Source organism: Diceros bicornis, chromosome 13, assembly GCF_020826845.1.
Source record: "Diceros bicornis minor isolate mBicDic1 chromosome 13, mDicBic1.mat.cur, whole genome shotgun sequence".
Lineage (NCBI taxonomy): Eukaryota > Metazoa > Chordata > Mammalia > Perissodactyla > Rhinocerotidae > Diceros > Diceros bicornis.
The window spans coordinates 47,676,748-47,699,928 of record NC_080752.1 but is presented as its reverse complement, the minus strand read 5'-3'; the positions used below and the strand labels follow the sequence as shown (position 1 = coordinate 47,699,928).

Here is a 23,181-nt window from a genome sequence, read left to right as displayed (position 1 = left end):
CCTAGGACACAAAACTCCAGATGAAGGATGAAAAGATGAGAGGTACTTAGGAGCCAGACCTTCAGGACTTGGTGGTGGTTGAGCTGTGACGGGAGGAGGTGCTGGGCCAGGTTGTGGGGTGCACCGGCAGCCGCCAGGCCTGGGCACCGCATCGCCACGGAGTGCCCCATCCCGGCCTTGTGTTGTTCCAGAGGGAGCTGAAGGAGCAGCTTCAGGCCCTTCAGGACAGCGAGCGGGAGCACACAGAGGCGCTGCAGCTGCTCAAGCGACAGCTGGCGGAGACCAAGGTGAGCCTGCCCTGGGCGCGGGGGCGGGGCCCGCTAGGAAGAAGGGGGCGGGGCCTGCTGGGGGTGGGGCTGCTGGGGGTGGAGCCGAGGCTGGGGCTTCGTGAAGGTGAGTGGGGCGGGTCCCACGCCAAGGGGACAGAGGGCAAGGATTTGGGCTAGTGCCAAAACACGGGTGGGGCCCTTTCTCCCTTCCAGCTCTGGGTGGAAACTGAGGTAGGAACAGAGACCCTCCGGAACCCTGGCATCCTGCAGGGCTGGGAGGATGTACCAAGTCTCTCTTTCGTCTCTCCTTATTAAACACACTCCTTGCTCGAGGAGCCCACCCTCCTGATGGTTTGTGGCCCAGCCCTGGTATCATCTCTCGTCTTAAGCTCAGGCCATGGGATATGGACTCTGAAAAGTAGGGCCAAACCCTGCGCTCTCTGGCTACCATGGTTTGAAAAGAAAAGCCTTTTTTCTTGACCCGCGAGGAAAGCACAGGTTCTGATCTAGCCACTACCCCGCTGTGTGACTTTGGGTAAACTGCATACTTTTCTGGGCCCTCAGTCTTCCCATCTCGACCGTGGGGGCCCTGCCAGGCTCCTTCCAGCCGTGAAGTGGTGGTTCCTAGCGCACTTTCAAGGGGCTCCCTGTAAGTCCCCGCCACAGACATCTTACTAACTGGAGAAGCCTTGCTCTGATTTCTGCCCTGTCTTACTGGGACCAAGAACTGGGGACCCAGGCCCGGCTGCTCAGCTCTGCGGAGATTTCAGACTGGCTCCACGTGTTAGCAGGGTGCTTGGCCAGCAGCAGCTGGAGCAGAGCCTTAGGAATGCTCTGGGTCTCTGGAGGTCACCCTGGGGCCCAGAGAGGCCAGTGGAGATCCAGATTTGTGCCCCAGCTCAGCCACCAACCCGTGTGGGGTCTCAGGGAGGTCATGACAAACATTTCTTCAGAGAACATTCTGGAGTGCCTCTGGGTAGGACCCTCAGCGGGCGCCAGATGAGAAACAGTCACAGGTTTCTGGCTATTTGCTTCTCACAGCCTCAGTTTCCCCATCTTCCTGGTGACTCGGCACCCTCTGAGGTGAAGAGAAGCAAATGGAAGCCTCTATCTGGATGAGAGGGGAATATTATGGTCTGTTTCTTCTCCCTAGCATTCCCTTTTCTCCACCCCCCATTGTTTTTCTCCACTGACCTCTTCCTCCCCTGCTTTCCTGTCCATCTGTCTGCCTCTGGGGGGTCCTGTGGGGCCGCCTCCCCCTCCAGTTCCTGAGCCCTGCTTCCTGTCTGGACTGGGGTGTTTATACAAGAAATGCCTACGAATGCTTTGGAGGTCGTATTTCACCTGGTGCCTGACTCGGCTTTCCTGCAGCGCCTGCCCCTCCAATGGCCCGGCCTGAGGGCCTGTCTGATCTCCCTCCCCGGCCCAGTGTTTTCCTTGGTCGGCCCTGACGGAGTGACGCATTCTTGGCAGGGTGATTTTCTGAAATGGCCCAGCTCCTCCAAGCTCCAGTGTGTTCCCAGGGATGTGGCGGGCTGGGGTGGGGGCTGCTTTCCCAGCCTCGGTACCAAAGGGATTGGGGGTGGGATGGGGGTGACTCTGCCCTAGAAAGAACTATAGTAAATGGGCCACACCACCTGAGCTGAACCTTTCTCTGTGCTAAGAATGTGTTTCCCATGCATGGTCTTGCTGAACCCCACGGAATGTCACCTCCGTGAGGGCGGGACTCCCCAGAACCTAGCACGGTGCCTCCTACACAATAAATAGTTGTAAGAACAAATGAGTAGGGGGAAAAACACCTTTTGGGGTAGGGACTGTTGTTATCTCCATTTTATTGGCAAGGAAACTGAGGTACAGAGAGTTTGAGGGACCAGCCTGAGGCCCTGCAGCTAATAAGTGGCTAATTAGGAACGTACTGTCCAGTCCTGTGATAACCTAGTGCATATTCCAGCCTCATGCTGGGATCCTCAGCAAGATCTAGGGCCTTGTGGTCAGCAAGCCGGTAGGTCCAGAGGACATGTCGGGGACATACTTGGTCCTGCGGACAGTGGGCCCCCACCCTGGAAAGAAGATGGAGTCTGCACCCATCTCTGCAGAGCAGTCTTGGGCAAGACCCTTCCCTCCTTCTCCTTTCAAGCAGTTCCTTTCTGCCAGCCTTGTGCCAGGCCTTGGGATGGGCACGGCAGGTGCAGGGCTGAGGAAGATGGCATTCCTACCCAGGAGGGCTTCATCCATTAGCCAGGGAGCCACATAAAATGTGTGACAGTGTATCAAGAGTATTTACAAAATGCTCTGGGAACGTTTAACTATTTACCTGCCTGAAAAAGTTAGGAAAGGTGTTACAGAGGAGGTAGCTTTCAATCTGGGTCTTGCAGGATGAGTAGGAGTTTGCCAGTTGAATAAAGGGTTTGTTTGGGGTGGGGGTGGGGGATGTCATTCTAGACAGGTAGAATTACAATACAGTGGCACTAGGGAGGTAGTTGGGATCAGATTGAGGACTTTGAGTGCCAGGCTAAGGAATTAGGCATTTTATTAGTTGTTAAAGAACGAAGAAAGGTTCCTAAACGCGGGATGGGCTGAGACCGTTTGCGCATTAGAAGGATCACTCTGGCAGCGAGTTTGTTGGCCAAGACATGGAGTTGTCTCGTGGACTGAGTGAGCTGGAGGGCCTGTGGGACCCCAGGGGGACGTGTGGAGGGGGCAGTTGGAAAGAAGAGCGTGGTGCTCAGGACACATGCAAGGCTGCCGATAGGGAGCCATCCTCAAAGCAGTGGGAGTTGACGATGAGGGAGGCCAGGCAGGGTGAGGATGGGAGGAGCTAGCCTGGAACATGAATGGCAGAGAGGGAACAGCCACAGAGGTGGGACGCAAACCAGAATTTTCAATTAGTAGAGAGGGGCCAGAGGGCCAAACACTGCTGCAGAGTGGTCGAGGAGGAGCCAGAGGGGTGGCCCTGGGGTCTGGGGGCCTTTGGGGGACAGTGGCAGATGATACAGGAAGGGCAGGCCCCGTCTTCCCCATCTGTGACCTCCCATTGCAGGAGCCTCAGCCCTCCCTGGGTGAGGGGCTCGCGGAGGCCACAGGCAGCCTGGTTGTTCATCCCCAGTCTCTCCCCCACCCCCTTTGTCTGCCTGGCGCTCTGGGTGGGCATGCGCAGGGAGTCTGGCCCACTGCCAACAGCTCTTCCTGCAGGCCGGCAGCCGGGACGACGGATGGGGGGGCGGGGAGCAGGCCCTAATTGAGCCTTTGTCAAGCCTCCCACAGAGCCCTGGGCACTGAACACAGCGGGGTCCCTGACTTCATGAACTCCCAGCCAGAAGCCCACAAAGTAAAATTGCAGAGGCAGGCCCCACACGCTGCTGCCGCCTGGCCGCGCTTCTGTAACCTGGGCCATCCTGACTCATGCTGTTCCCTCTGCCTGTTCCGCTCACCCCCAGCTGACACCCTGCCCATCCTTCAGGCCCTGGCTCAGAAGCCATCTCTCCGTGAAGACTTCCAGGACGTGCCTGTTAGAATTGATGGCTTTTAATAACCAAGCTCTTTCTCTGCACCTCAGACGATGCCCTGCGTTTTGTGAACATTCCCTCATTTAATCTTCACCGTGACCCTGCAGTGTAGTTGGGTTACCTTGTCACAGATGAGAAAACTAAGCTTCAGAGGTGTTAGGCGGCCGAGGCTGCCACAGCGGGAGACCCAGAGCTAGGATTCTTACCCAGACTGTTGGGCACCGAAGCCTGTGCCCTTCACCACTCAGCCCCTTCTGGGCCTGGCAGTCCCCGCAGGGGCAGAGAGAACCACGCGAGTCCACGCTTGCCTCCTCTGATAGTGGCTTTAACCTCCAGCTCTTGTTCCAGAAATCTGGGCAGCATCCTCACACTTTTCTCTCCTGCACCCCTACAGCCAGTCAGTCACCAGGGGCAATGAGGCTACCCTCTAAATGTCTTTCAAGCCGTGTCCCTCTGCTGCTCCTCTCGCTCAAGCCCCATTGTCTCACCCGGACCATTTCATTAGTTTCCTAACAGGGCACAAGGGACTATCTGCTGTCCCTGGCCACGCCAGTCCTTTCATGACACCATGCTTTTGCACGCGTGTGCCATTCCCCCACCAAGCGTGTCCTTTTCCACCCTTTCCTCTTGGCATGCCACAGCTCTTGGTTTCCTCCTCTCACCCGGGGATCGCCAGATCTGCTCTCCCTGCCATAACCCCTGCTGACTGTCCCCACAGTCTTCCACCAAAAGCCTGCGGACCACCATCGGCGAGGCCTTCGAGCGGCTGCACCGGCTGCTGCGCGAGCGGCAGAAGGCCATGCTGGAGGAGCTGGAGGCCGACACGGCCCGCACGCTGACCGACATCGAGCAGAAAGTCCAGCGCTACAGCCAGCAGCTGCGCAAGGTGCAGGAGGGGGCCCAGATCCTGCAGGAGCGCCTGGCGGAAACCGACCGGCACACCTTCCTGGCCGGGGTGGCCTCCCTGTCTGAGCGGTACGTGCTCGCCTGCCAGGGGCCTTCCCTGGCGGATCTCCCCTCCCTGGCCCTGCGGGGTGGTGGGAATGGAGGCAGGTGGGTGGTTAGCAGAGATTTCATTCGCGCAAATCTTCATCAGACGTTTACAGGACGTCTGCTATGAGCCAGAGCCTGGGCTAAAGGCTTTATGTGTTTATATTATTATATATATAATATTTATAGTCACATAGTATATTACTTGAATTATGATATAATATATTGTATTGCAAATATGTATTATTTATATTATATATTATTTATAATAACGTTGGTATGATATATGATAAATAATAATATTTATATTATTGTAACCCGACTAGCCCCCTTGGAGGTAGTTACGACTGTCATCCTCATTCACACATGTAGAAACTGAGGCCCAGAGAAGCTAGACCACTTGGCCAAGGCCCCTCATCTAGGATGTGGGGGAGCCAGGATTCCAGCGCAGGTCTCTCTGGTCCCATAGCGCCTTTAATAATAATAGCGCTTTATCATTGGTTGGTTGATGCTCAATACTGATAGTTAACAGCATGCATTTGGTGTTGACCGTGAGCCAAGCCCTGTGCTAAGCACTGTACGCACGTTATACCGTGCAGTCCTCACAATGAGGCAGGAAGGCAGGTGCTATCACGGGACCCATTTTGAAGATGAGGACACTGAAGGGAAAGCTAGAGAGCCTGAATCTGGTGTGGCAGACTTCACAGGCGTGACCTCACCCTTTGTCAGCCCCCCTGAAGGTGGCTGTAGGGCCCCCAGTACCGGGACAGGAATGCGGCCCGCAGTGCAGCCTGCTCTCTTGCGCCCCCTCCAGGCTCAAAGGGAAAATCCACGAGACCAACCTGACGTACGAAGACTTCCCGACCTCCAAGTACACAGGCCCCCTGCAGTACACCATCTGGAAGTCTCTGTTCCAGGACATCCACCCAGGTAAGGCCCCGCCGCCCACCACCGAGAGGGCCCCGGAAGAGGCAAGGTTATCACGGCTCGGAGCCAGGTGGGTCACGTCCCAGCCCAGGCCCCTGCTCTACACACAGCTTGGGGTCAGGGCTGAGGGATGAGGAGAGGGCCTTGCTGGGCACCTGCACAGTCACTCAGCTCAGAGAATCCTCATACAACCCCGTGAGAGAGGATCCATCAGTGCACCCACTCTCCAGATGAAGAGACTGAGGCCCTGGGCCGCTCACTCATTCATTCTATACGTATGGTGTATATTGAGCACCTCTCTCACACCAGACACTGTTCTAGGTGCTGGAGATATGGCAGTGAGCAAAACAGCAAAAATCCCTGCCCTCGTGGATCTTACATCCTGGGGTGTGAGAGAGAAAGAAAACAAAGTAAATCAGCAAAATACATAGTTTATTAGATGGGGCTAAAGGATAAGGAAGAGGGCTGGGGAGGTTGAAGTAGGGTAGAGATTTTAGACAGGGGATCCAGTGATAAGACCTGACTGAGAAGTAGACATGGCAGTAAAGACCTAAAGGAAGAAGGAGAGTGAGCCATGTAGATATGTGAGGGAAGAGTGTTCCTGCCTGTGGGAGTAGCAAGTGCAAAGGCCCTAAGGCAGGAGCAAGCCCAGCATGTTCAAAGAACAGTAAGGAGGCTAGTGGGGCTGGAGTGGAATGAGTGAGAGGGAGAGTGGAGGTGAGGAGTCGGGGAGGTAGCAGTGGCCAGACCGTGAGGGACTGTAGGCTGAGAACTTTAAATTTTACACTGTCTGGGATGGGAGCCGTTGGAGGGTTTGGGGCAGTGAAGTGACATGAGCTGGCTTAATTTTCTAAAGGATCCCTCTGGCTACTGTGTCGAGAATAGAATGAAGGGGGTAGAGGGTGGAGGCTGGGAAACTGGGTTGGAGACTACTGCAGTAATCCAGGTGAGAGGTGATGGTGGCTTGGAGCAGAGTGGAGGTGGTGAGAGGTGATGGGATTTAGGCTATACTTTGAAGGGAGAGCCAATAGGATTTGCTAATTAAGTAGATCACAGATGTGAGAGAAAGAAGACAAAGAAGATGACAGTTTTGGCCGAGGTGACTAGAAGGATGGAGCTGTGTGCACGTGAGGTTTGCGATGCGGATCAGATGTCTCAGTGCTGATGTGGAGAAGGCCGCTGGACTTACAGGGCTGCGGTACAGGAGGAAGGTCAGGGCGGGTGTGATCTGCATGTGGACGGTATTTAATGCGCCCGGATGAGATCACCTGGGAGTGAGGGTCGACAGAAGAGAGAGAGGGCCGCTCTAACAGTTGGAGCCCTGGCACTGCTAGAAGTCAAGGGCGGGAGGGGCACCCAGCCAAGGAGATGGAGAAGGAGCCACCAGAGAAGTGGGAGGGAAACCTGGGTATATCCTGGAAGCCAATAGAGGCCTTTCCAAGGGGACAGAGTGGCTAATGGTGGCAAAGGCTGCCGAGCCAAGTGTGGGAGAGCCCAGAACTGACTGGTCTCCAGGTCCAGCAACACGGAGGTCTCTGGTGCCCTTGACAATATCTGCTTTGGTGGAGTGATGGGGGCAAAAGTCTGATTGAGGCCGTCCAAGAGAGCATGGAGGAGAGGAAGTGGAGACAATGCTTTCGAGGAATGTTATTTAAGGGAAGGAGAGAGAATGTGGTAGCAGCTGTTTGTTTAAGATAGAAGAAATAGCAGCATATTGGTGGGGTGATGGGAAAGATCCATAGAAGAAGGCAGAATGGGGATGAAGGGGAGAGAGCTGCCGGAGTGACTCCAGGAGTGGGATCTGCTGCTGCCTGTGCTGGGAGCCCAGAGAAGGTAGAATAATGGCACTGAAGCAGAGGCGGGTAGTGGGAGCTCGTGGGAATTCTCTTGTGATGGCTGCACCTTTCCCAGCGAGGTAGGAACCAAGGTCGTCAGTGAGGTGAGGACGGGCGAGAGGAGGAAATGGGAGGTTCGCCGAGAGAGGAGAGAGTCTGAGTGGGTGTCCAGTAGAGTTAGTAGACCCTGGATGGGAAACCAGTGCCTTCCTGGAATCACACAACCCACAAAGCCATCAGATTCGAGCTTATTGGCGACAGGGAACTTTGTGTGTTCCTGAGTCAGGTGTGATGTCCTTTAGAGGCGGGACAAAGATATGGAGGGGAATGCTGCCTAAGAGGTAGGCACTACTGTTATCCTCATTTTTTAAGATGAGGAAACTGAGGCACTGAGCTGTTAGGAACTTGTCCAGGGTCACAACCTGTAAAAGGTACAGACAGGATTTAAACCCAGATGTGTCAGACCCCAGAGCCTGTGCCCTTTCCTGCTAAGCTAACCAGCCATTCTGTGACCCAAACAACCCAGGAAGGCTGCTGGGGAGACCGAGGATCAGAGAGGCTCACTGATTCCCCAAGGTCACACAGCAGTCGGAGCTCTTTCCACCTGTCCGGATTCATTCTGTCCATCGACAAACAGTGAAAGTCACTCGAGGCTCTTTCAGGGGTCAAGGGAGACAGACAGGTAAATAGACCCTGACAGTCCAGCAGGAGAAGGGCTATGACGAGGGACTTACTGCCATGGGAGCCCAGAGGGGCGACAGGAGGCTCTGGAAGGGGCAGGGGAGGGGCCGGGAAAGCACTGAACAGGTGATGTTTGAACTGAAAGCTGCGGGCTTTGCCACTCAGGGAAGAGTGGGGCCTGGAGGCGCCTCCAGACAGTCCCCAGTGTTGGGAACTGCACAGATGGTGGGGACTGCAGAGGCATGAATGATCTCAGGATGTTCAAGACTGGGCCTTCCGGGTAGGGATGGAGAGGGGCTGAGGACAAGCTCTGAGTGTGAATTCTGGACAGAGGTGGGGAAAGGGCCTCCCCCGTAGGTGACAGAAGGTCTCATTTGATACGTCATTACCAATTTCACGGAAGTGAAGGGACACCTCCTAGCATCTTCAATCTGGCTCTGTGCCCTCACTGACAAACGGGTCAGTAGTTTTGGGGAAGGGCCCATTTTCCAGCAGATTGGGTGGGGCTCTGGGCTATCCTCATGGGGTGGGGGTCTCCGTGTGCTCCCAGCCTTGGAGGGACCTCCACACTGGGACCCAGTAGGGCGAGGGCCACACGTGGGTGAAGCAGCATAAATGAAGGAGGCAAGAAGCACGTCCAAGGGTCCTGTTCCTTCCCCTGCCGCTGACCCAGGGAGGCCCCTCAGGCGGATGGTCTCAGGAGCTCTATCTGTCTCAGCTGCCACCTGCTACATCCCTGTCACAGCTCAAAGAGGCAATCCAGGCACCTCAGCCTGACAGTCAAAGCCCTACGAGATCTGGGCCTGCCGTTCTCTCCTTCTCCCCTCCACATCGCACGCAGCCACGCTGAACCATCTTCAGGTCTTAAATGAGCCCTATCTCCCTCCTGCACACTTTTACACATGCTGTTCCCTTTGCCTAGAACCCTGTACAAAAACCTCAATCTTTGATGACTAACTCCTACTCTCCTTTGCATCTTAGTTTATAAACACCTCCTCTGGGAGGGCTTCCTGGATTTCTCCAGGTAGGGCTTTCCTGGTCTCACTGTTTTGTCAATGTCTGTATGGCTATCTCTGTCATTAGACCATGAGTTCTGAGGGGTCAAGGTCTGGGTCTGATCTATCGCTATATATCCAGCAGCCAGCACAGTAAGTTTGTTGATGAATAAATAAAGAAATGAATGAGTCCTAGTCTCAGTTCTGCTACTAGAATAGTGCCATAAAGTAGGTGCTCAATAAATATTTTCTGAATGAAGGAACTTGCTACACCTCCTTGGACAAGTCACTTCCTCCTCTGAGCCCCAGTTTCCAACTCTGTAAAATAGGGATGCTAGTGTCCCCTTCTTGCCTCCCTCACAAGAGAGCAAATGCATGTGGGGACTTGCTGATGGCCCCAGGACGGGGTTCCTCAACCTCAGCACTAATGACATTTGGGGCTGGATAATTCCTTGTTGTAGGGGGCTGTCCTGTGCTTGTAGGATGTTTAGCAGCATCCCTGGTGTGATGACCACAAATGTCTCCAGACATTGCCAAGTGTCCGCTGGGAAGCACATTGCCCCAGCTGAGAACCGTCCCCCCCAGAGAAGCTGCCTGTGGGAGAGGGGCTGAGGGAGCAGTACTTGAGCCCCGAACATCCTGCCAAGGACAGAGGCCCGTGGGGAGTTCGGCTAACAGTGACCTAGTTAGCCGGGCCCCTTTCTTTGTCCGTAGGGCCTGTGAAGTCACTCTGGCTCCTCTGCCGGCACCAAGGCCCTTATGTCCAGATGGGGGGCAGGTGCCCCCCGGGACCTAGCCCATGGATTCTAGCAGCTTCCTGCCTGCCCCCCTCCAGCTCAGGCTTCCCAGTGGGTCACCTGTGACGCCAGTTAGCACCTGTCGCTCCCCTGCTCTGGAACCCCCACTCTCCCCCGCTCCCATCCCCCTACCCCACCCCTCAGCTGACACTGGAAACCCTCCACCATCTGCCTGGCTTGACGCCCCAGCTCCCAGGCACAGACTTCCTCCCCAGGCAGGTCAGGTGACCATTGTCTCGAGGATACCAGACACTGCTCCCTTTGCTCCTACCCCCTCCCTCTCCTGGGCTGCTCTCTCGCCTCCCCCTGCTTATCTGAAGCCAATCATTTTGGGTTCCGGCATGTTTACTGCCCAGCTGTGTGACCCAGGGCAAATCGCTGCCCTCTCTGAGCCTGTTTCTGCATCTGTAAAACAGATGGGCAGGTGTGAGAATTAAATAAAATTATTTATTTGTGATAATCATCCTGGAACTTAGTGAGTACCCAATACCTGTTTGTTACTGTCATGAATCATCAGATGGGCCCTCAGTCTTGCTGAACGGGCTTTCTGGGGCCATGTGAGGGAGGGAACACGGTGTAGAAAGAGCTTCATTCAAGTTCCAGCTCTGCTTCCACCCCAAGTGGCACCTTGAGCAAGCCACTTCTTTGGAGCCTCAGTTTCCTCTTCTGAAAACTGGGTACAATAATTTGTGCTCCTGGGGCTGCTATGGTGTCCCATGAGCTGGGAGGTGAGAAAATGTTTTTCCAAAGCCAGCCCTGTGCAGCAGAGGGCCTGAGTAGGTGGGAGCCCTGAGGGGCCAGATTTTTTAAAGCCCTAGCCAGAGGGAAGAGCTAATGGTATTTCCAGGCCTGTCAGGCCTCAAGGCCACTGTCTTTGAGAACAAAGAGGCACCAGCCACTTGCTGCCCAGTGATGGCACTGGGCCGTGCCCAGGGAGGGTTTCTCTGCTGCTTGGGCCGCTGCAGTGTGTGATCGATGATGGCCAGGAGACATTTCCGGAGCCTCCCCAGCTCCTTCCTGAATGCCTTTTGACCTCAAGATCTCAGAGAGCCTTAAATGGATGGAGAACACACCTGGAGACCAGACGGGCTGCCTCATGCCTGCTTTTTGTTTTTATAAAACAGTGTCTTGGGACCTAGAAAAGAGCTCTGACCTGTAAAATAGTGAACCCCAGGGGACTGGATCTGTTTCGCTGGGCCAGTCACCTCTCCTGAGGATAAAGGATGGGTGGAGGGATTTCCAGGCCCTTCACAGGGACACTTCTGAGGGGGAACAGGTGTTGCCACCAGGTCTGGGTCTCTCTCGGGTCTGAAGGCTGTTACTCCTGCCAGCCCTAGCCTCGGGGACAGCAGGAGGGAGGCAGGAAGACAGGACCTCTGTTTATGATGATCTGGGAGGCCCTGGAGGTGGACCTCAGCCCACTCTTTGGGTTGTAAACCCTCCTAAGACTCAGGCCACGCCCTCTGCCTAATAAGAAAACAAGCCCCGCCCCCTGGAAGGTTGGACCCTGCCCCCTGTGGATCAGGCCCCTCCCATAGTCCCGCCTCCACTGTCAGTCCTGCCCAATGAGTGGCAGGCCCGCCTCTAGGCCCACCCAGTGAGTGGCAGGCCCTGCCCTCGTCCAGCCTCCAGGGCTTCAAGCACTAAGGGTCCACGACCCGACCCGGAGCTGGGACTCAGTGTGGTCAGAATTGCTTCCTGCAGGCTCATCTCTGTTGGCCCAGCCTCAGAACCACTGAGAGCCCACTTCGCTGCCTCCTAGTGCGCCCTCCCCACTCATCAGTGGCACCGGAAGCGGCTCACGTTGCCCTACATAGGCTTAAGAGTCTGGGGCTGAGCCCTCCTGCCCCCGTGCTGGTCTTCTCCTGGTCCTTCTGCCCCGAGCCGCAGTTTCTGCCTGTTGCTTGTCTCCTCAAATCATCCTGGGCACCTCAGATGGCAGACACAGTCTCCCACGTAGCACTCAGAACTTCTGCTACCCGCACCTTGGCGTTGTGCCTACTCTGCCCCTCTGCTGTGGACGCTTGAGCATGACCCACATTCGACGGCCAGTCGGAGTGGCCCCATCTGTGTCTGATTAGATTCTTCTCTTCCTAGCTCCCCACCCCCCAACACACACACGCTTCCTACACCCCCCTCCACCCCTTACCTCCTGACCCCACTGTGGGAATTCCCACATTCCACGCAGCAGGCGCTTTCCAGTTCTGACAGGCCGCACTGTGACCAGTCAGACGACAGGGTGAAACGTTCATCCACTGATTCAGTGTCTTCCTTCTCATGGCTCCCCCTCTGCAGTGTCCCTGGGTAGAGAATTGTGTTTCCACTGACCCCTCCATTCACAGGGCTAATTGTTTCCATACAACCCTCTGAGTTCCAAGAGCAGGAAAGAAGAGTATAAAATGCAAAATCAATTTGCTCCTGAACAGAGCTCGTGGAAGGAGCCTGATATGTCAACGGTCAGCTTTGTTAGTGGATGTATGAACAGAAGCACGGTTCAGGGACTGGCTGTTGCTCCCTGTTGGGGACAGTCGCCATCACTGAGACATTATTTCTGTGCATGTGCGCAGCCAACAGAGGGGATTGAAGTAGTGGGTAATTCTCCAGCCAGGTGTAATCATGGGCCTGCTCCACTAGATAAGGAAAGTACCAGAGAGCCCGATGAAGTCCTTTCTTCGTTTGAAGGAACTGTGACGGGATTCCTTCTTCTCGTCTTGCCTCCCCTCTGTCTTGCTGTGGCCTGGAAATGGTCATCCAGGCTCAGGAGGGCCAGTTCCAGGTTCCCCCTTCTTCTGGCTGGGCTTCAGCTTCCTTAGGGAGGAAGAGTAAACAGAGGCCTTGACAGGAGTTCCTGAGACTGACAGCCAGACCTGCTAAGCCAGTGTGGCCAGCCCAGAGCCAGGTGACCCAGCCTGTGCTGGGTCAGAGAGCAACACAAGCTGGGTCAGTTTAATTCGGTGAGCCTTTCTGGAAACCTTCCCCATGCAGGCCCTGTGCTGGGCACTGGGCACATGAGGGAGAGCCTAGTTGGATAGTACACAGTCTTTGCCCTCCTGGTAGGATGTGGGCACAGAAGACTATACCCCATATGGCGAGAGGGCACAAACAAAGCTAAGGAATCTCAGAGGAAAGAGTGAGCCCACCGGCTGGGCAACCAGGAAGGCTTCCCAGAGGATGAGCCCTGGAATTGAGCCTCGTGGGGGTGATTGAACAGGGAGAGAGGAGGTGGTGGAGGGAACAGTCTGAGCAAAGGCTTTGGGCCTAAATGGGGTGGGGGCTGGCGAGTGAGAGGTAGGCCGGCTGTGGCTGGATTGCACATGGCCTTGATTCATCCTGGCTCTACCAGTGTTTGCTGGTGACCTGAGATGAGGCTTGTTGCCTCTCTGGGTCTTAGTTTCCCCTTATGTCAAATGGGAGAGTTGGCCTGGAATCAGCAGTTTTCAACTTTTTCAGACCCATCGTCTACTTTTCGTAACAGATAATTTGTAATGTCTCAAAGAAAATACAACCTTTTCACAATTTCAAGTGTATATGTATGTATATGTACATATATACACATACTCTGACTATAATATGAAGGAAATTCTTATAATAAAATATTGTGTATGTTCATATGTACGTGCTCACTCACAACCACACTGGAAAATACAATGAAGTAGTCAGGTCTCATGCCGTAGGTAGAACACCATTCTGCCTCAAATGTAGTCCAAAACAGGTAGGTTAGATCAGTCAGTGGCAGTGTTCTTAGAGATGTAGTTTCCAAAAGAGTGAACAATTTTCAGTGAAGTTCCAAACAAAACGAATTCAGTCTTCCCTCAGTTTACATGGTGGTTACATTCCAGAATATTCAGTATACATTAAAACTGTACAAAAATAATTTCACGGTTATACATAAAATGGAGTTAAGTTGTAGTTTCAGGTCATTATAAAAAAGATTTTTCGGGCCAGCCCCGGCAGCCTAGTGGTTAAGTTTGGCGTGCTCCGCTTCAGCGGCCCGAGGTTTGGTTCCTGGGTGCACACCTACGCCACTCATCTGTCAGTGGCCAGGCTGTGATGGCAGCTCACGTACAAAGAGAGGAAGAATGGCAATAGATGTTAGCTCAGGGTGAATCTTCCTCAGCAGGAAAAAAAAAGTTTTTCATCCACATGAATGTCTGGTGCAACATTTGAAAATCTTTGGGGGCGGGGGGGCAGGGGACCACCATGTACATTTCGTTCAGGGCATTTAGCATCCCATCTATTGAGACAACTAAATACCCCCACACATTTCCGCATCACCCCCGAGGGCGATTATCCAGCACCTGGATAATCTTTAAGCTCCTTCCCAGCTCGGAAATTCTCTAATCCTGGACCTCATTCTGGTTTATTCAACAAGCTTTTGTGGAGTGCCCACTGTGTGCCTTGCCCTGAGCATCAGCAGTGAACAGCCATAGCTGTTGTCCCCTGCAGCCAAGTTTAAATCTGGAAGGACCTTAGCCATCACGCTTTCATTTTATGGAGAAGGAAGCTGACGCCCAGAAAGGGCAGGCTTGTATTCAGCATCACGCAGCCTCCTGGGGACCAACCAGAACCCAGCGCTCAGGGGGTCCGTAGTCTTTTCTCCACTCATCTTCTCTCCCTCCTCCTCCCTCCGTAGTGCCAGCCGCCCTGACCCTGGACCCGGGCACCGCCCACCAGCGCCTGATCCTGTCTGATGACTGCACCATCGTGGCCTATGGCAACTTGCACCCACAGCCGCTGCAGGACTCGCCGAAGCGCTTTGACGTGGAGGTGTCGGTGCTGGGCTCCGAGGCCTTCAGTGGCGGCGTCCACTACTGGGAGGTGGTGGTGGCCGAGAAGACCCAGTGGGTGATCGGGCTGGCGCACGAGGCCGCAAGCCGCAAGGGCAGCATCCAGATCCAGCCCAGCCGCGGCTTTTACTGCATCGTCATGCACGACGGCAACCAGTACAGCGCCTGCACCGAGCCCTGGACGCGGCTCAACGTCCGCGACAAGCTTGACAAGGTGGGCGTCTTCCTGGACTACGACCAAGGCCTGCTCATCTTCTACAACGCCGATGACATGTCCTGGCTCTACACCTTCCGAGAGAAGTTCCCCGGCAAGCTCTGCTCCTACTTCAGCCCCGGGCAGAGCCACGCCAACGGCAAGAATGTGCAGCCGTTGCGAATCAACACGGTGCGCATCTAGTGCGGCAGAGGCAGACCGCAGGCCCTGGGCCATGGCCCCCAGCAAGAGCCCACCCGGGAGACGCCCTGGAGACGCCCGGGAGACGGGAGGCCTGGACTCCGGCCCAGCTTGGCCACCGTGAGATCTCAGGCCAGATGTTTACTCTTCAGCCTCCATTTCCCCGTCTGTGAAATGGAGGTAGTGCTCCACGATTCCTAAACTCTCTTCCAGCACTGATGTTCTGCAGCTCTGACTTTGATGGGGTTGCAGCTTTGGTCCGAGGATGTGACGTGGCTTTTTCTCAGGGCAGCCCCTGCCCAACCCTCATCCCCATCCTCTCAGGGGCAGGGGACAGCCTTCCTATGTCTCCCTCCTGCCCACATGCCCTGACCTCAGGATGTGTCAGAGTGTCACCAGCAGTTGGCAGCCTGAAAGATACACAGTACCCTCTTATGCTCCCAGGCCTAAGACTTGCCCCTGACCAAGCTAGTGATGGGCTATTTTACACTTGACCCCAGCCCACAGTGGACACAGGCTGTAGCTAGTCCTCGGGTTACCTGAGAACCACCCTCTCCTTCCACCTCCAGACCAAGAGCCTTATGGTTCCTGCTTTCCCACTTATCTGAAGGTAAAGTTGTTGCTCTGGCTGCGGAAGGCACCCAGTAGCTGAGCCCATATGTTACAGTCACTGCCACCACCTTCCTGCGCACAGGTCTAAAGGCAGGATGAAGGCACACCCCGAGGCTGATGCAGAGCCCAGTAGCCTAAAGGCCGCTGGAGGACAAACGTCACTAGATGATGGAGGTCCCTAGCAGCTTGGATAAGGGTCCAGCCAGGCCTCTGTGACCAGGCTAGGATGCGGGAGGGTACGGGAAGTAATTGTTTTAGTGAGGACCTGAGCACTGGGACGGGCTGTTGGCTGGGACCTCTCATCAGTCTTGGTATCTATCTCAGGATCCCATTGCAGAAAACAAGAGTGGCTTTAGCTAGTTTAATTAGACAGGATTTATTACCAGGTCCCTGATGGCTTTGCAAATTCATTGGAAGGGCAGGAGGAGCAGACTCTTTGCTGAGCTTCCAGGAACAGCTCCCAGCCACCAGGAACTCTGCTCCCGTCTGCAGGAAGCCACTGCATCAGGAAGCTGTTGACTACAGAACTGTGCTCCCTCCACTAGTCCGTGCCAGCAAGTGGCTGTCCTGAGGCCTGCCTCTCTCCCACGCCATTCAGTTCCCAAATCCAAATCTCTAGGAGGGATTCTGTTTGGAAAAACTTAAATCAGATCCAGAACGTTGGCTGCAAGGGAGTCTGAGAAACATAGTTTTCTTCCTTCCAGCCTCACCCACTAGAAGGAAGTAAGAATGGATGTTGAACAAGCCCATCCACGGTTTTTGCCGCAGGCGTCCACCTCCAGGCCTTGGCTCTGAAGCAGCAGAGCCTCCAGGTATCCTGCTCTCTGGCTCTGTCCCTGCCCAGGGACAGGAGCCCGAGGGGTGAGCTGACACGTCCCTCTGGCCTGGTTTTTCCTTCTAGACCTGGGGCCTAGATTCTGAATTTGGGGTCTCTGACCACACCCATCCTAAAGGAGCCAGACTGGCTGAACTTGGGGGGCTCCTACCTCACGACCGCTGCTCAGTGGGGCCTCCTTTGGGCAAGAGGAGTCCTCAGTCTCACCCCACCTCTTCATCTACCAGAATCTGGGCCACCCCCAGCAGTATTTTTATTTTAAATGTTGCCCATTTTGTGAGTTATGATGAATTTGTATTAAATTAAAGTTACAGGACATCAGTGGTCAGTTTCATTCATTTTCACAAACAGAAAGGCCCCCCTCTTCTGTCCCAGGCAGTGTACCTACGTTAGCATGGCTAATTAGCAAAGCAACACTACTGGGTAGATAGTATTATGCCCATTTTACAGACGTGGAAAAGTGAGGTTCAGAGGGAGGACGTGGCTTGCCCACAGTCCCATGTCCCACACTGGTAAGTGATGGAGCTTGGATTAGAACTGAGTTCTAAAGCTAGCAGTCACATTACAACTTACTAGCCAGGGAAGACTGCCTGGAGAAGGGGGTGATGCTAGCCTTGGGAGCTCAGGGGAGCTCATGAGACAGTGGCAAGAGCCTGGTCTCTAGAATCCCACAGACCTGGGCTTGAATCCAGGCTCCATCACTGTGTGGCTTTAGAGAAATGACTTAAGCTTTCTGGGCCTCAGTTTTCCCACGCAGAAAATGGGGATAATAACACCAATCTCACATGATTTATTGGGAAGCTGCAAAGAGAAGTGCACTTAGGGAGGCCCTGCCTCTAATTCCAGCTGCCTCCTGGAGTCAGTGCCGGGAACTGTAAGAGTTTTCCGAACCTCTGGGCTGGCTTTAAGCCTAAGAAGCCTATCTTCCTCCTTGCGCCTTGTGTGGGGTGTGTGACCACCTAGGCCAGAAAGGTCCCCAGGTCTGCTGTGTAGAAGGAGGTCCGTCCCACCTCTGACTGATGGAGAAGCAGCCTGGCCAGGAGTCAGGCAGGGCCCTGCACGTGGACACGCAGGCTGTGCGCACTGTAAGTGGAGAGCCACTGGGACCCCCTCAGGTGAGCAGTGCAGCAGCCTGGGAAACGAGTCCTGGGCCTAGTCTAACTGTTGACTCATTTTGTGCCCTGAAGGTCCTTTCCTCAGTCTCCTCACCTGCAGACTGATGGAGGTTAGACTGGATGCTCTCTGAGGCACCAGGTGGATCTTCACCTATACCTGGAGGTGGGGAGAGAAGGGAGGGGACCATCCCAGTCATTGACTTGTTGGGGTTCTAGGAAGAGGCACAGAAACAAGGATTGGGAGGGGCTGTTGGCAGGGGCAGAGAGAAATGTCTCCAATTGGCTGATGGAGAGCACCCAGTTTACAGAGAAGTTGGGGGGTGATTCTGAGTCTAGAGTATCCCCAAACCCCCCACCCTGCCCTGTGCTCTCAGATCCCTGTGGCTGCCCTAAAGCCACGCCCCTCCATCTTTGCTCAGTGGATCTGTCCTCTGGGGGAGAAGCACCCCCTCCACGGTCCTTCCTGCCCCTTCCCCCACTCAGCCTCCAGGTCCAAGAAATGCTGGCCACTCCCTGGTCTTCACTCCCAGTTTCCAAGTGTCTGGGAGTAACCATAGGGGCCTAATTTGCATATCCCACAGAGGACTCTGGGAAATCAGGGCACCTCCAAGAGGGATGAAATGTCCAGAGAATTCCTGAATGGAAGAATCTGGGGTTGTCAGGCTGATACTGCACAGGAACCCCACATTTAACACAGGTAAGGTAAGAGAGGAGGCAGAGGCAGCCCAGCCTTGGGAAGGAAGGAGGGGTCAGCAAAGATCTTACCCAGAGCAAGAAAGAATTGATAGAACAACAATAACCCCATTCAGATCCTCGTTTGTGGTCAGCGGGCAAAGTGCTGGCACTTTTTGCACCTTATCTAAAATTGACACAAGCCCATGAGGCTGGTATCATTATCTCAGTGTTTGAGTGGAGAAACATTACTTCCCAGGAGACCCACAGCCAGTACTCAGGAGAGCTGGAAATCAGACCCAGGCCCATCCAAAGCTAAAGGCAGACTCTTTACTGGACCTGCCTGGAAATGCTTCTCAACGTTGAGGACCACTTCAGTGACAGGCAGCAGCCACCAGAGCGTTGATCCTCCTGGGATTCAAAGTGAGAGCTTAATTCAGGCTCCACGCAATTGTGGAATTGTGCAATTGTGAGTCAAGCCTCATGTGTCTTCAAGGGCCAGGGGTGGAGGAAGGCACTATATGACCCTGAGCAGGTCCATCTCTCTCCCTGGGCCTCAGTTTCCCCATCTCTATTGGGGAGGGGCTAGGGATCTAGTTAACTGATTGCCAAGGTCCTGGATCTGATGATCCAGGATTCTGTAAGTCTAATGTTGGTCCCAGAGACGCTCAGCACCTAATAAGGCCATTAGCTCTGGGCCTTTCTCTCTGGGGTGGCAGCAAGAACAGAAAACAACAGAGATAAGGTCTCTTGGCAGCACAGAGCTCAGCTCAGGGGCTCTGGGGGCAGGCCTTCTCTCCTGCCAGAGAGGCCATGCCGGGATGCTGACTGCTCACACCTGGGCAGCATTCCTGGCTTCTTCCCCTCCTGCCTGGTCCTAGGTCTGTTCACCATCCCCAAACACTCCACCAGGAGATCAGTTGCAAGGCGCCATGTCACAGGCTTAAGGGCAGGGGGCTAGGAGACTGGTGGGGTTGGGAGAAGGGATAGAGTGCTGGCCAAGGTGCTGAATTGTCATTGCCCGCCAGGGCATGGTCATTTCTCCCTACTCTGGGACACCCATGATTCTACCCAGTCTCCCTGGGAATCCTGAACCACATAAGGGAAGAAGGGGTGATGGGAAGCAGAGCAGAAACAGAGAGAGAGAGAGAGAAAGAAAGAGATATGCAGTCAGGAGGCACAGCCTCCAAAAAAATAGCAGGAGAAGGGGGAGAAAGACTTTTATTTTGAAATGTGCTCATTCCCACCCCCCTTTTTTTTTGCAGGGGAAGATTCGCCCTGAGCTAACATCTGTTGTCAATCCTCTTTTTTTTCCCTCCCCAAAGCTGCAGTGCATGGTTGTATATCATAGTTGTAAGTCCTGGTTTTTCCTTTCTATCTGGATGAAATTATGTGTTTTTTTTTTTTTTAACCCTGGTTACAGAATAGAACAGTCTTCTATCTTCTTTCAAAATTTGGACAGCTCTATCATATTTCTGACTATTACAAAATGTCCCCCCACTTGCTGTACGACTTAGATGAAGGAGGGAAGTGTTGACACTTTGGGCTAGAGGCGCAGGGGCTTCCTGCTCTGAGGTCATGACAAGGGAGGTCCTCTCAAGAGGCTGGAGCCAGAGGCACAAAGCCTGGGTCCTGGTGAGCTCCCCAAAACTGTGGTCTGGATATGATCAAGTCTGAATGCTTGAGGAGCCTGGAGGATCCTCCAGCCCAATCCTGAGGCCCAGAGAGGGTTGGTTTCCAGCTCAAGGTCGTACAGCTCATGGCAGAGCCGAGACCAGAACCCAGGTGTCCTGGCTGCCACTCAGCACACAGGGGAGAGAGAATGGCCAGCTGAGAGGGCCCCTGCCCAGGCAAGGGAAAGGATCAGAGAGGGCCAGCTGGGAGTGGGCAGGGGCAGGGCTGGGGAGGAAGGTGCTCAAAGGAGAAGGACCCCCATGTCTAAGAAAATCGGCATGGGTAGGGGTGCCCTTAGAGTTGGGACTGCAGCTCCTCAGAGAGGAGGAAAGATCAAAGGGGACACAGAGTCAAGAAGTCTTCTCTGGGTGGAGATGGCCCATCTGAGCGTGCCAGTCAGCATCACAGGCTCCAGGATGGCTGCTGAGAAACCACCGATCTCAACCCCATCATTTTACAGATAAGAAAACTGAGACCCAAATGGGGAGACACTAGCCTGTGGGCCATAGCCAGGCCCAACCCGGGTCTCCCAACTCCCAGCCATCAGCTGTTTTTACACAACCTTTAATCTCCCCCCTGTAGATTCTGGTGCCTCCTCCCACCCCCTGGGAACCTGGAGCCTGAGCAGAAGGAGAAGGGGAGTGGCCAGGGCCTCCACATCCCCAGGCACCAAAAGCTGGGTGCCTTCCTCCATCCTCCTCCCCAAGGGAAAGGGAGACGTGGCCTGGACCCTAACTGACCCTCCTCCGAGGCAGAGCCAGTCGGTGCCTGCCCACAGCAGGTACCTCCCTTGCTGGCAACAGAGTCCAGAGCCGGCACCAGCCACAGCAAGGACAAAGCCACCCGGCAGCTGCCGGAGCCACAGGGAGTCCCAGGTAAGTGAGAGCACCGGGAGTGATGGCCCAGGAGGTCCCCTGCTTCCCTGGCACTGGAGTCAGCCCTGGGACCTCGAGTGGTTTGGGGGTTTTGGAATCTTTTTTCCAGAGAAGGAGTTTTGCCCCCTCACTCCCTGTAGGCTGAGCCCCTGGGGCTGCTTCCTCTGCCCACGGCAAACCCAGGCCGAAGCCCCTCCCTGTTCAAACTGCCAGATCTACAAACCAGGAACGGGGTCCTGGGGCCCGGCGGCTCTGCTCCTGCCACTGGGAGAAGGGAGATGCAGATAAGGGCCCCAAGAGGTCCCAGGAAAAGCAGGGACTGGCTGGAGGTGTGTGCATCTCACAGGGTGGGCTGTGGGTCAAAACCTGGGTGAACCTGCTAAACCTGGGGTGGGACCCAGCTCTGTCCCTGAATCTCCAGTGACCCTGGACAGCTCCCTTCGTCTCCACCTCACAGGCGTCCATTCCTCATTGGTTCAGCAAGATGGATGGGTGGCCCTGGGCTATGGGGTAACCCCTGGTTTGAATGTTCTAGCTTGAGGCATCCTCATGGAGTTTGCCCAACAGTGCCCACCCCCTTTGCCCTCCTTCTTCCTCTGTCACACTCCTGAAATGCCCTCCTCCATTCCTTTCATTCCTCCATCAAAACTTACCCTCCTGTGTTCCTCAGGGTAACTGGCTTGTGGTTTGAGATACTGCCCCCTCTTCGACCTTTGCATGTTTATAATAGGAACGACTCCAAAAGAGTGGCTAGTGATGGGATTTCAGGCACCACACCAAGCATGTGGGGGAAAGATTATAGGGGGCATAGGAAGTGAGAGGGGGCTTCTTATGACTCTACACAGGCAGCACTATTACAGCAGCTGTTACTGTGTAGGCACAAACCCGGCTAGAAATGGCGGTGGCTCCCATGCACTGAGCCGACCTAAGTCCTACCCTTGGCCCAGCCTTCAGCCCTTGCTCCGCCTCACGAACACCCCAACACAGGCTAATGGCGACAACACAGCCTCTCTGTTTCCAGGGGCTTCCTCGGAGGAGGAAAAGACTGTGCATGTAAGGTTAGATTGAGAGCAGTCAGAATATTAGGATCCCAAATGGAGAGTGTTAAGCTTATTTTGTCCTTAACACCTCTGCTTTTGTAATACTCATCCCCCTCCTGGAATGCCCTTGCCTTACTTTTTCTTCCCATTGGAATCTTACTCATCCTTCATGTCCCACTCAAGGCGAAGCTGTCCCAGTTGTTCAGGTCCAGCAGAACTCAGTGCTCTGGGCCCCTCAGCACTTTGGGTCTCCCAGTACTACTAGACTGGGAGCATTCTTAGGCAGGATCATGGCCGCTGGTTCTGCCTGCTGGGTGCTGAGAGGGCCTCAGAAAATGTTTGCTGGCTGGAACTAGCTAGTGTCAAAGCTGGAATCACAAAACCACCCCACCTCCAAGTTGGGAGGGATTTTAGAGATCAGAGATAGCTCCTTCCTGAAGCTGCTCGGATGGAAACTGAGCCCCAGAGTGAGCCCACTGACCACCCCCAGCCAGATTCTGTGCAGAGAGAACCAGGGAGAGCCAGCAAAGACTAAGAATGTTATGTGATTGTTTGCATTTTTGTTTAAATTTTAAAATAACTTATGCTCATTGTAAAAAAACAATTCAAATAAATGTAAGACTATAAAGCAGAAAGTCCCCTCATGCCGCTCCCAGAAGTCAACAGCTGTTAACAGCTTGATGCAGGTAGCTTCCAGGCATTTTTGCTTATGCATAAACAAAAATAGAATTTTCTTTTACCAAAAATGTGATCATTCTTCATCTTTCTATGTGTTCTGTGGAGTAAATTCCTACAAATGGAATTGTTGGTCAAAGGTTTGCTCATTAAAAATATGTTGCTTTTTGGGGCTGGCCCCCTGGCCTAGGGATTAAGTTAGGTGCACTCCGCTTCAGCAGCCTGGGTTCAGTTCCCGGGTGCAGACCTACACCACTCACTGGTGGCCACGCTGTGGCAGCGACCCACATACGAAATAGAGGAAGATTGGCACAGTAGTTAGCTCAGAGCGAATCTTCCTCAAGCAAAAAGAGGAAGATTGGCAACAGATGTTAGCTCAGGGTGAATCTTCCTCAGCAAAAAATAAATAAATAAATAAATAATGCTGGTTTCCAAAGTAAATTTTTTTTCTTATAACATACTCATTGTAAAATATTTGGAAAATACAATCAAGACACGCAAA

The 23,181-nt window shown here is 54.1% G+C and overlaps 1 protein-coding gene across 1 annotated transcript in view; it reads left to right on the top strand.

Annotated features, from left to right (window-relative positions):
* The window catches only part of TRIM62 (tripartite motif containing 62), a 31,320-nt gene extending 14,371 nt beyond the window's left edge, over positions 1 to 16,949 (top strand). The window contains exons 2-5 of the mRNA XM_058553595.1: positions 192 to 287; positions 4,494 to 4,750; positions 5,580 to 5,695; positions 14,634 to 16,949. Of these exons, the coding sequence (XP_058409578.1) occupies positions 192 to 287; positions 4,494 to 4,750; positions 5,580 to 5,695; positions 14,634 to 15,184 (1,020 nt within the window). The 3' untranslated portion in view covers positions 15,185 to 16,949. The remainder of the gene's footprint in view (positions 1 to 191; positions 288 to 4,493; positions 4,751 to 5,579; positions 5,696 to 14,633) is intronic.
* Positions 16,950 to 23,181: the final 6,232 nt, after the last annotated feature.